The following is a 13,701-nucleotide window of genomic DNA, read 5'->3' as shown; positions in this document are numbered from 1 at the left end:
CTCAAAAGGGACTTTCTTGCAAATGGTTTTGATAACAGTTTTGGACTGCACTCTTATAGAGGTGGTAGTCTTGATTTTAGGGTCAAGGTCATTCTGGCCCAAATTAATTTTGGTTTCAAAAGGATAATTCATATTTCCTGTACCCAGTTCTCAATATGCTTTTAGGCAAAATCAGTTCCCAGTGGATCTCAGAAGGTAACGGACAGGAAGTTTGCTGGCGCTGAAATTGAGATTTTACCTACCCCACAAGTGCCTTGTGATCCCATCAGATGACACTGGTTTATTTGCAATGCAAAATGTCCTTGGAGGCAGGGGCAGACATAACAGTTGCTTAAAGGGATTGACACTCTACTGGGCAGAAATAATTCCCAGAAATTCAATATAAGATTATTTCTTGCTTTTTACTGTCGAGTGGTGTCGGCAATAACAAAGTTTTCAAATTAGCTGCTGTTGTACATGTATTTGATGTCAGTTTGGCACCATTTTCATTTAGAACCAAGTGGACATCATTAGAAGTCTTGGTGAAAAGCCCATGCCATAATGATCAACAAGTTATGGGGATAAATGACATGATTTTTAAGATGGCATCCATATTGATTGAACCACTGGCAACATTTTCATTTAGGACCAAGTTGTCATCATAAGAAGGTCATTGATGAATGCCCCATGTCAGTATAGCCATCCATTTGGAAAGGAGTAGAGATAAATATTTTTAAAATATGATTTTTCATTCAGGAATAGCAATAACGATTTTCAAGATGGCTGATGTGCCAACAATACTGGAAATCATATTGGCACCAATTTTATTCAAGTCCAGCTGTACATCATAAGAAATCTTTTAGTAAAAAGCCCATGACAGTATGACATTTTGTTCAAGCTGAGTTTTGACAAGGTTTTTAAGATGGCTGCAACAGTGATGATATTGGATGTCGTATTGGCATCCTTTTAATTTATGACCAACTAGAACCCCATGCTGATACAAACATCCAGTCAGGGGCAGTAGCATTATGAGTTTCAAGATGGTGGCCATATTGGATGTCGGCACCAAACAGACATCAGTCTTTTAGTGAAAACCCCCAACGTTGATATAGCATCCATTGAGCCAAGTGCTTCTGAAGCAGCCAAATATTAAAAAGACTGGGGAGTGATTTCCTTTAAAATTAATCATTATATGGGCTAATAATGTATGGAAAAACCATCATGTATGTTACACAAATTTTGACAATTTTAGGTAATTTTACACAAAAAACATTCAATTCAAAATTTTACCTGGTATTCCTGAAGGGCTCTAAAGTTTGCAAAACAATGCAAGATCACTGCTTTCTATGGAGTAGTCATTTAAAAAACAAATGACAACATTACAAATATTTATCAAAAAGAATAGTTTATTACAGAAATAATTTACACAACTCGTAATCTAAAAAAAGTTCTATCAAATTAAAGTGAACATGTGTAAGACTATGCCTTGGTAAAAATCTTCAAATTAAACATTTATACACAAGTCACAGGAAACAAGGACAATAAAGAATCCATCTAACAGATCCTGAACTCAGATCTTCATTTCCTAGTTAAGATCATGAAATAAAAACTTTCAAAAATCATCCAAACATAAAATTTCAGCAGTCATAAAAACCATATTTAATATAATACAGATTCCCCTGTAAAAGGACACACCTCTCTTTTTGGTAACCCCCCCCCCCCTTTCCAGAGTTTTGTATCTGCACAGGATCAAGATTTTTAAAAAAATGTTAATACCAACATTTGCTCTTTAAAATCTTTTTTTAAAATGAAGATTAAAAAGATCCTTATTTTTAGCAAAACATAAATTTTCACTTAAGCATTTAGTAAATACCACATACTGCATTTAAATACTGAAGTTGGTGCTGAGAGTGAAAAACAAGTTTTCAAAAACAAAAATGTTTCAGATGAAATCAAAGGGATAAATAAAGATACTTCTATTTCCATATAACTGGAGGTGTATGAAAATGTGTTTATTAAAACAAGGACAGGGCAAAATTTAGCTATTAATAAAGCATTTTGCAAGATCATGAGGGACTAAATTTGGCAGAACAAGTCCAACTTAAAAATATCAAAAATAAGCTGACAAAGGATTTTGTTCTGGGTCATACAAGATGACAATATTTTGGCAGTTTTTAGCTGCAAAGGTTTAACCAGAAGCTGATAACTGTGACAGAAAGTACAACCTTTTTAAAACTGGAGAAATGTGCAGTTAATCTCAGCTTGCCTTTTGATTGGAAATGGCTGGTAAAACAAAATATGAACATTTTTTTTAATTTTAATTTTTTTAAAATTTAACAAATGCACATCAGATATCACTAAATGGGTATAAAAAGTCTGAAAGAATTAATTTATTCAACATGACCTTATTGACCCCAGGTGACCAAGTGCTCTAAGATCTCATCTCTGCATTCAATTCTTGGGCTCTGGGTTCAATTCTTGGGCTCAGATAATGTGGGCATGTGAGAAAGCTTGCCGGTAGTTTTCTGTGGTTTGGTGGTTCTTCCAGGAGTTTTCCTGGTTTATTCCTCCACCAAATATACTGCCCACCATGTGCTGAAAAGTGGCATTAAACCCATACCAACCAACCAACCTCCAAAGCAAAGAGTTCTCAAAAGAGGCAAAGGGAGGTAATTCTTGTATGTACATACATATGATGGGAGAAATTGTATACAATATTATAGGTTATGTGCTGATTATAATGAACTTAAACCTAATAAAATTTATTAGCATTTCTTTACCACGCTGTACATATGTTAGATATGGTGAATACTGGGCTTTCTGGGTAAATATGGTAACACTGTAGTCATGCTAGACTAGGGTCAACACTTTCTGGTTGAAATCATCAGTAAAATGAATTGCATAGATCCAGATCTGCCAGTACATGACAGTGTTGTCCTCTATATGGAAGTATCCATCAGCAGATTTAAAAGAATACTTTCTGATGTGCAAAGGTGAGAAGTGACCCAGCCAAGGTCACTGGATTAATTTCCTCTACCTAACAGATGGAATCACATCTGTGTCATGAAAAGCATATGCTGTTCGTTGTGTTAAATTCTGGAAGTGTATTAAAAGTAAATCAAGTTCAAAAACAGATTACTTTCCATGTTCTTCTTGAGTGAGAGGTTAGTAAAAAGAAATTAATATGCTTAAGACAGGACATAAAATCAATATTAAAAACACTGAACTAAAGACTGTAAGGTATGACTCATAATCATTCAACATAAATTGCACAGTTATGTAGACACCAGCCATTATGATGACTGGTTTCCAATGAATCAGCTCATATTACATCAATATGCAATTAGACTAAAAGAACCAGTCTGTTAACCTTTCAGACTGTTTTGAACAAAAAGAAAAAAAGTAGTTGTAATAACAGATTTATATACATTTGTTAATTGATGATACCAACTGATGTAGCTATTTCAGTGTTGTTGGAAAAAACATTTTAAAGTTCATATCCTGAAGACATTTCATAGTTACCAAATTTTAGGCACTTTGAATAATGGGCAGGTGGAATTTTAAACAGAATCATCGAAAAGCATGGAAATAATGGGTAAATAGCTGTTACAGCAAACTCTGAATTTATCTTGAGGAACATTTATATCTAAGACTAAACACCCCCCTTTTGAAATAATGTGCTTTCCTTTGTAAATACATACATGAACTTATTCTAAGACTAAACACCCCCCTTTTGAAATAATGTGCTTTCCTTTGTAAATACATACATGAACTTATTCTAAGACTAAACACCCCCCTTTTGAAATAATGTGATTTCCTTTGTAAATAAATACATCAACTTATTCGAAGTCACAGTAGATATCTTTCAATGAATCTATTGTGTTGTCTCTGTTCAGCAGCATTTGATTATTTTTCAATCAATCTATTAATCAATCATTCCTGCAGTACTGGTTTTCTTTGTGAAGCCAGTTTTCCTGGTAACAGAATGACTTATTGTTTACAATCTACAAATGAAATTACAAAACTATTTATACATGCAAAATCTGTCTACAAAATATAATACTCAATATGAGCTTAAAACAGCATTTTTTTAAAATATTTTTTTAAAACTGAAAACCATAACTCCAGCTTGGAAATGAAATGTACAAATCCTCAATATTTTCTGGTGCAATTTTTGGTCTAAGATATTGTAGCTATAATTAGAATTAATTCCATTCTAAGAATTTGGGTGGGAAATCGACATTTTCCATGGATTCTGGTACAAAAATGGTGGCCTGTTTGGATTAACTTGCATTTGCAAGGAGTTCTGGTTGGTGGTGAGATCAAGAATTCCACAGTGAATGCTTTGTAATGAATGCCCCCTTATTTATCGACTCCTCCAACATATATGCGACCTGTCATATGTTTTCATTCATACACTATCAAATGTGTAATCATACCAATCCACTGCTTTTCCATTTACGTTTCTCATAATTTGACAGCAAATTTTCTTCAGTTATGTTTATTAAATGTACTAACATAAAACATAATTCTCATGGAAAAATTCAGTTAGTGAAGCTATCAACTTTGTGACTTTTGTGAAAACTTTATTTTTAGAAACATAGCTACACATTATGAAAATACAGATGAGCAAATTGTTATAAATTCAAGTTAGGAATACGTTATTTATGGATTTTGTGGAAATTTCATGAAGCTACGATACAATACTCTGTGATTATAAATCTGTCCACAGCAGCCTGAGTATACTGCCTTACAATGAGACCATCTTATACTGAAATACACAACACATACAGTACTCCCTTATTATAATGATGTCCATGGGAACCAATTAGTATGCCACCCTATAGTTAGACTGCCTTATAAAACTTTAACGATAGAAAATGAAATGCGATCCAATTCCATCTTATAACAAAAACCAAGTCGTAAATAAATGTACTTACAACAGAGATAAAAAGTTATTTCAAGTATTGAACTCGACTGAATGCACTCTGCTATGGTACTTGATATGGAAATTTCTACACAAAAGTTATTTCAGGTATTGAACTCAAATGAATGCTCTCTGCTATGGGACTTGATATGGAAATTTCAACACAAAAGTTATTTCAAGTATTGAACTCGACTGAATGCACTCTGCTATGGCACTTGATATGGAAATTTCTAAACAAAGGTTATTTCAAGTACTGAACTCAACTGAATGCACTCTGCTATAGGACATGATATACTTACTTGAATTTAAGTGTAAAGAATACAGATTCTGATCTGTGAAATTCATGCCGTTTGCTTAATGTTGTACTTCGAACACAGAAGTTGTTGTTGTTGTAGGGTTTAATGCCATTTTTCAGCACACGATAGGCTATGCATGGCAGCCAGCATTAATGGTGGAGGAAGAACCTGAGAAAACCCCGGGAAGAACCACCGACCCATGAGAAGCTACTGGCAAGTTTCTCACATACCCACATTAGCCGAATCCAAGACTTGAACCCACGCAGACAGAGGTGAAATGGCAGTGATCTGTAACAGAGAGTGCTTTAGACCACTCGGCCGCTTCAAACATAGAAGTACCAATCATGATCTGCCTGAGAATTTAAATGACAATTATCTTTGCATTAGTTATAGACAAATACAATGACACTAATGGCATGTGCTTTGAGCAATGTTGCTTTAAATAACCTTTTAATTATATTCAAAATAAAATGTTCATGTTTACCAACGTGTTAGATGATCAAGACTTCACCGCATATATGCTTGGATGAGACATTAATGCAAATTATACACTAAAAACTGCATGCAGGGCAACTGGATTTCCAAAGCTGGTTGCCCAGGGACAACCATGAAAGCACTGCAACTAAGGCTGGGCTGGTGTATAGATGAACTGCTAAATTATACACTATTACAGTAATTAATGATCATTCTTAACTGTATCGGCTCATTACGAAATTTTAAAATTCCAACAAACATCTGTCATTAAAAAATTATCTGCAATAAATTTATAAATCATATTTTCCATGTCAGTCAGACCATCACACATTAAACAAGAAGATTTTCAAGATGACTGCTATGGCAGCCATATTGGATGTCAACACAGAACCATTTGTTTTTAACAAGGCAACTTAAGAAGTCTTCTGGTAAAACCCCATAATGATAGAACTTTCCATTCAGGAGGAGCAGCAATAACAAGATTTTTAAGATGGTTGCTACGGTGACCATACTGGACATCAGATCAGCACTATTTTGTGGAAAATGCCTTCCAGTAAAACAAACCCCCATGCTCATATGACCATCCATTCAGGAGGAGTAGTGATACACGTTTTCAAGATGGATTTGGATTTGGATTTTTTTCTAACGTAGCTTTAACAATTTTTCAGTCATATTGCTACAATGTCTGCAGTGTGACAGTTTATAGTGATGTCTAGCACTGGGGCATCATGCCACAGACATCTAGCATGATGTCCCACCCAGTCACATTATCCTGACACCAGGCCGACCAGTCCTAACACTAACCTCTTAACGCTGAGCGCCAAGCGAGGCAGCTGTTAGCACCATTTTTGTAAGTCTTTGGTATGACTCAGCCGGTGATCAAACCCATGACCTTCCGCTTCCAAGGCAGACATTCTAACCACTAGGCCACCGGATTGGTCAAGATGGATGCTTTGGCATCTATATTGGATTTCTGAGCAGCACCATTTTCATTTCGGACCTGCTAAACATTGGGATGAACGTGAGTGCAATGTTTCATGTCAATCTTCCAAGTGGTTTAAGGAGGAGTTGTGACATCAAACTTGTGCTAATGGACGGACTATACAGTGGTCCCCCTCTTATACGGCCACCCTTTTGCACCAGGAAAGTGGCCTTATAAGACGGGTGGCCTTTCCAGAGGGGGACTTTTTATAAGAAGTATATATAATGTACGTAGTAAGAAAGCTACATACTTCAAAGCATTTAATATCTTCATTTAAAAGTAACATTAATTATTAAAAGGTTCTTCTTAATAAATTTATTTCAACTGAGTTTACATAATAGTTCTTATTCTTGGTGTAAACATGATATACAAGCGGGTATTGCTGTCAAGCACATTGCAAAACCATTCAAAAACTTCATTTAAATCTTGGTACATACATAATTCTCGACCCATTTAATCCATTTTCCCACTGCTGCTGAATAACCTCCTTATCGGTTACGACGTTGTTTATTTGAGTCTTTTCAACATAAAATTGTTTGGCAAGTCCCACTTCGGCACAACACCCGATGATGTCAAGTAGAATAATGGACTTTCTTCTAAAAATAATACATCTCAGTTTACGTGATGAGATGTTTATGTTTTGTAATGATATACTTAGATGTTGCTAACTGTATGCGATTTAATTATGCAGACAAAACTTTTGTTGGGTGGACAAAATGCCTTCTTCATAAAGGAAGCGATAAATGTGTCGTCATGAGATTTTTTGGTCTTTGTCTACTCTGGTACCCTGTTTTGTTCAATGTTAATTTCTCTGTGTCAATGCTTAAAATCTATTTTTAGTCTATGCTGACCCTGTTATGATCTTGACAATTACGTCCGGTTGTAATGATCAAAGAGAAGAACTCAACAGATGTGTGAAGCCCAAAACTCTATCATAACTCTGCTGTGCCCATTTCCTGTAAATGTTGGCTTTTATAGACAATGACATAATATGATCTTAGTGTTACATGTACTTTAGTCAACACTTCTCTCAGTAACGGGAACTTGACATTGGAAGACATGTATCGATGATAGAGATAATCTGATTACTTACCTTACATCACGATATGAATTACTGGTTCTGGACAGATTTGAAAATAAAAAGTGGCCACTAGTGAGGGGAACATCTTACATTTTTTGTACTAATATGTTGGCCGCCAGTCGTGCTAGAGGGGTGGCCATTCTTGAGGGGTACTTTTGAACACAAACTCATCGGTGCCAAGGGATTATGGCTGTAAGAAGCAGGTGGCCGCTAGTTGGGTGGTGGGGGCATTCAAGATTGGGACTACTGTACATGAAAAACCAGATAGAATTCAGACAACAGGCCATTCTAAAAGCTCATTTGGGAGATCCCTGGTCCAATCATAGGAGAAATATGGTTGTACCATAATGCACCTTCATTACACCTTTGTAGCTTACCAGGTAAACTATAAAAATCCTCCACTGAGCTTAAGCTATCATTGCATGTTTTATAAACAAATTAGACCTTACTAATGGGTAAAAGGTGAGAAAACTCTCTTGTGCCTGAACTTGCATATCTAATTTACTTGCTTTTAAGAGGAGTCCAACTGCAAACTACACATGTGCCCAATCCACCTTTGCATAATGTGCCAGCAGATCTGGGTCTGTTCAGTTTGTTATGGGTTGTATGAGTAATCAGTAGAACAAACAATATAGACCCTAATCTCTAGGTGCATTATGCTATGGTAGATCATGATCTATGCTGTTTGCAGATTGACTCAACTTATAAGTGAGTATAGATTGTAGCTGTTTCTCGTAAGATAAATGCAATGATGCAATAAAGCCAGAACATATCCAAATGATAATTATATAATGCACTAAATGCAAGCACATGATGTTATGTCAATAATGGATTTAACTACACCGTGCTTGCATTCCAGTGATGAGATACAGGATTAAACATCAAGTGCTGTATTTTGCAAGTTTTGGTGGGAATTCATGTTGCCAATGAATTTAAATTAGTGTACAGTATGTTATTAGCTTTTCAGCAGTATGTGGAAATTTCTAGATGGGTAATCAACCACAAGTTAAAGAAACTTATATTTGGTCCCATATGATCTTAAGAACTTTACAGCCTTGCAGTAAAAAAAAAAATGACGCACTACTGCAGGGGTAATATTTGCACACTTTCTATGTGGACTGACATTGCCTGGCTCTATCTCAGCAATCTAACGTCAATGACTCTCCATACAGCAAAATCAAACCAGTCAAGAAATTCGCACTTCAGAATTTTCCACCTCCTGCAAAGTTTTCAATAAAGAAAGTAAACTATTTAAACTTCAGGTTGCACTTCTTGATCTAATGAGGTAAAAGTGTAGGAAGTCATGTAGTAAAAAAAATAAAAGGCATTTCAACCTGGTGAAGAATTGTAACCGACAGAACTCTACTGTCAATATCATTTTCAAATATCCATGTAGAATACATACTATACATGTACTAATATATACATGAACACAACACTAATTGGTACACTACTTTCATATGACATTATGAATTGAGACTATAAAAATGTACAACCATGTTATACTGAGGTTTCTGAGTTTAGGCGCAGAACAAATTTGTTCATTTTTGGATCAATTACTTCTTCTGTTATATTAAAATGTGGAAGTCTACGAACAGTGCATAATATTGAGACATCATTCTGACGTAACTGAAACACCGTGTTATGTTCAATCTCTCTGGTAAGAAGCTGGTCACAGATTAATACCCATTTGTGCATGTTGCGATAGTCCTTGTCATTCCAGATTACAACTCCTTGTGAAAGATATTTCTCAATGAATGCCCTGGGTCCCATGTCATGAGATATGCACATTGCCAAGTGTTGCAAGACAGAGTCCATGGTGTAGCGAGGTTGCTGGCGTGTGATGCGTAGAAACTTTTGTAGTGGTCGTGCCATAGACGGAAACACGGCTTGCGCAGCTTCATGTGGATCCATCGCAATTGCAGGACCTGAAACAGACAAAAAAGGACTTCAGTTCATGAAGTTTTCCCAAGAATCTTGTATTGTTTTGCTACCTGTGCTATGTGATGCCCCAACAGTTGAAAATTCACTCACCTAATTTAAATTGGGCAAGTTAAAATTTCTCTCTCTCTCTCTTTGTGCATCAAAGAACACCCAATTTTTCATTTGAACAAATGTTCTGACACAAAGATTTGTCATATACTCTGTGTGACCCCCAGTACTGTACAGTAGGGATTTTATAAATAATTACTTCTGGTAAGTCTGTTGGAATCCTTTTTGATCATAATTTTACTGTTGTGTTCAGATTTAATTTGTGGGGAATTGTTTATTTAAATTATTAACTGGAATTAGTATGCACTCGACACATTAGTTAGGAATTATTGTGAACTCTGAAATTTCAATGACACTGTCAACTGCATCATTGTAGTACATCAGAACATTCAAGACTATTGGAATTGATTTGGAACATTCTATACTTTTGTACTTGTGATAGGACATGTAGGATTATATGGGATTTAAATCACAATGCTGTATCTCTTGAATTTTCACTTTGTAATGTAGAGAAATAATTGCTGATTTTATTAAGCTTGGTGGCTTTGCTGCGTTCTATTACACAGCTTATGAAATAGTCATAACTCTGTTACATTGTTTATGAATTAGAGTCCAACACTTTCCAATGAAATTATAAATGCAACACAGGAGAAACTGTCCCAGTGTCTAACCGTAAGTGCATCAGATAACAAAGTCAGAAAAGCTTAGCACTACAGGTGTCATTTTGTAATGGATCACATGTTGTAATGGATCACATGTTGCCAAGGACAAGACTGCCTCACAGTCCATCAGTGTGGACTGTATTTTGAATAAACAAGTGACAGAAAATTGGGAGATGCGTGACATGTGCATGAGTGATTTGGACTTTTAAGTAGCTCAAACACTTTTTCAGTCATGTCACTATGATGTCTGCAGTGTGACAGTTTATTGTAACGTCTAGCACTGGGGCATCATGCTGCAAGCATGTAGCATGATGCCCCACTCAGTTACATTATCCTGACACCTAAGGCCAACTAGGCGTAACACTGACCTCTTAACACATTAACCCCTGGTGACGAGTTTATGTCAGGAGGTAGTAGCCTACTGCCGAGCTCTGTAGCGTCATGGTCATGTATGATACACTTGGGTGGTATTATAGAATGGTAGACAGATGTAGCTCTACAATGATACCAAATAATCTGAAGTTCTAGTTGTACTACAAAATACAGACTGAAAAACCTTTTTTGGACCTGATTTTTTCCACCCAAAATTCGCCCATGGTCAGAATCCGATTTTGTGTCCGGATTTTAGACCTTTTTGTCTCAGATCTAAGGCAGACCAGTCTGAACTGCACACAGACAGGTAGACCTTTGCAAAAACTAGGATAAGGTGGGCATTTGGAACAAAGAATGGACTCCATACGAAAATGATAAGTCTTAAGCAAAAAAACAAAAAAAACAAAAAAAAAAACAATAACTTTTACCCTTCTGCTCATGCACGAGCCAAATAGCCAATGAAAAACGATGTTTCTAACACAACTAGGCATTATGTTATTGGAAAATCACCTGGAAGTTGATTTATTCGGATTTATTCAGAAATAGCTTTCAAAATGTGTTTCCTACTTGAATTTCAGGTGAAAACGATAAAAACCTCCACATAAGGTGTTAATGCTGAGCGCCTAGTGACATTTTTCCACATTCTTATAAGTCTTTGGTATCATTTGCCGGTGATATGTGAAGTCTAGGAATGTGGAAATGTATCAATATGCCAATGAAGGAGGGATCTGAACAAATTTTATGGCAGACAAAAGACATGTACACAATGCAGCTTGTAGCCATATACAGGTCATTTTAGACTTTTCACTAACAACATTTAGGATTCCTGATTTTTGGAGCCCAGATGCAAGGACTAATTTACATCTCAGGTATAAAAAAAATCTAAGCCTTTATAGTAAATTAAGTTCTGTTCATTGTCAATTTTTTAATTGGCTTGCTTCTTCACTAAATACTTAATGACATTCACACTGAGGTACAGGCAACAAAGACCTACTTAAATCCCAATGGTTTGAGCTCAAACAGAAAATGGGCGTGTGGATTCTTAATAAGGTCACATTTTCCTGATCGTAAGAAATGGTGCTTAATAAAAGGAACAAACACTACTTCTTTTCTCTGAGGAGTAAATTAACAAAATTTGTCACTTCTTTTGAAATCCCAACTACTTTCAATTTAAAAGAAATGACCCACAGTTGTATTTTTCATGGTCATTTTCTCCTTGGGTCCATTCTGAATCTTGATTTTACAATCCAGGATATTGATCTATTGAAATCAACATTTAATATCAAGTCACTGACAAAGCCACAACTTGTTCACCGGTGCTGACATGAAGTGTGTAAATATACTGAGTGAGCCAACTTATCGATAAATATGTCATCTTATTGCTGGTACAATATCATAAATTTTTTATATTGAAAAGCAATTCTGAGTGTGTTTGTTAACACAGCAGGTATTTAAAAAATCAATCAGTTTTTCAGTCTGTTATAAATCAAAACAGCCTAAAGCTGTACTGACTTCACTATTTTAAAAAAATCTTTTCAAACAAAGAAATTTTCTAATTAACACTTATCACGGACAGTACTTAAGAAATTAAAACATCCCCAAAAAATGATGCCAAGTTCCTAAAAATTGGAGAGATTTTCGTCATGCTTGAGGTTCTTTAATTGGCATCTTAAAACATTAAGTACAATGACCCAGTCCAATATATACAACAGTAAATACAATAACCCAGTCAACATGTACAACATTGTACAATATGTACAACATTAAACACAATAACCCAGTTAACATGTACAACATTGTACAATGACCCAGTCCAATATGTACAGCATTAAGTACAATAACCCAGTCCAATATATACAACATTAAATACAATAACCCAGTCAACATGTACAACACTGTACAATGACCCAGTCCAATATGTACAGCATTAAGTACAATAACCCAGTCCAACACACACATTGTACAATGACCCATTCCAACATGTACAACATTGTACTATGACCCAGTCCAACATGTACAGCATTATACAGTGAACCAGTCCAATATGTACAACATTAAGTACAATAACACAGTCCAACATGTACAGTGACCCAGTCTAAATATATAACCTTGTACAATGACCCAGTCCAAATTTAGAAAATGACCAGACTGACATTTCAGATTTCTAATTATTTCCAACATCTTTTTGGACAGAAAATGTTACTTATATTAATGTTTATTACAAATGATATACGTCTGGTGGTTTGGGGTAATTCTTAAAATAATGTGCTTTCTAAATAATGACCAAAAAAATGCTACTGTGTTGCTACGAGACTTATAAAGTTTTTTTCTAAAAATACTCCACCTGCTTTCATTTCTTTATTACTGTGCCTACAGAGGGCAAAGATTATGAAAACTGCATAGAACTGAACTAAATTATTAAATAAAAAGAAAAATACTGATCATGTGTTTAATGTGTTTTACCAGTATTTTTGTTTATAGTATATAACGTGCTTTTATCTTTCACAACATGTGACTCCTGAAGCTTTTGAAGATCACAGTTACATGAGATACAACTCCATTCACCAGTCTAAATTATAAGGAAAAGAAAATGAAAACATTTGCCTCTATTCAAGTAAAAACTCATGTCAACTTTTGCCTCTGGGCAAGTAAAACATGTGAAAAACTGAAGAAAATACATTACATGTCTTATATTATAAATACATTATACGTCTATATTATAAATACATTATACGTCTATATTATAAATACATGAATATAAGCAAAACCAGCATTAATCTGAATTCAAACCCAGCATATGTCATGCCTGTCCATAATTTATACCCAATTGTCATAATTTATAAGATGGCAAATTTGATAAATTTGACACTCATTATGAAAGGATCTGTAGGGAGAGAAGTAAAGCATGTTGCTGTATTGGATCATAATTATGTGTC

At 35.2% G+C, this 13,701-nt stretch overlaps 1 protein-coding gene across 1 annotated transcript in view; it reads right to left on the bottom strand.

The window, feature by feature from the left end:
• Positions 1–1,367: 1,367 nt before the first annotated feature.
• Positions 1,368–13,701, bottom strand: part of LOC149793017 (vang-like protein 2-B) — a 62,649-nt gene continuing 50,315 nt past the window's right edge. The window contains exon 3 of the mRNA XM_089966891.1: positions 1,368–9,667. Coding sequence (XP_089823017.1) covers positions 9,240–9,667 — 428 coding nt within the window. The 3' untranslated portion in view covers positions 1,368–9,239. The remainder of the gene's footprint in view (positions 9,668–13,701) is intronic.

The sequence above is a fragment of the Sinohyriopsis cumingii genome, chromosome 8 (assembly GCF_028554795.1).
Source record: "Sinohyriopsis cumingii isolate HCF-2022 chromosome 8, ASM2855479v2, whole genome shotgun sequence".
Taxonomy (NCBI): domain Eukaryota; kingdom Metazoa; phylum Mollusca; class Bivalvia; order Unionida; family Unionidae; genus Sinohyriopsis; species Sinohyriopsis cumingii.
Note: the sequence above shows the minus strand (reverse complement) of the source record. Positions and strands in the feature narration are given on the sequence as shown.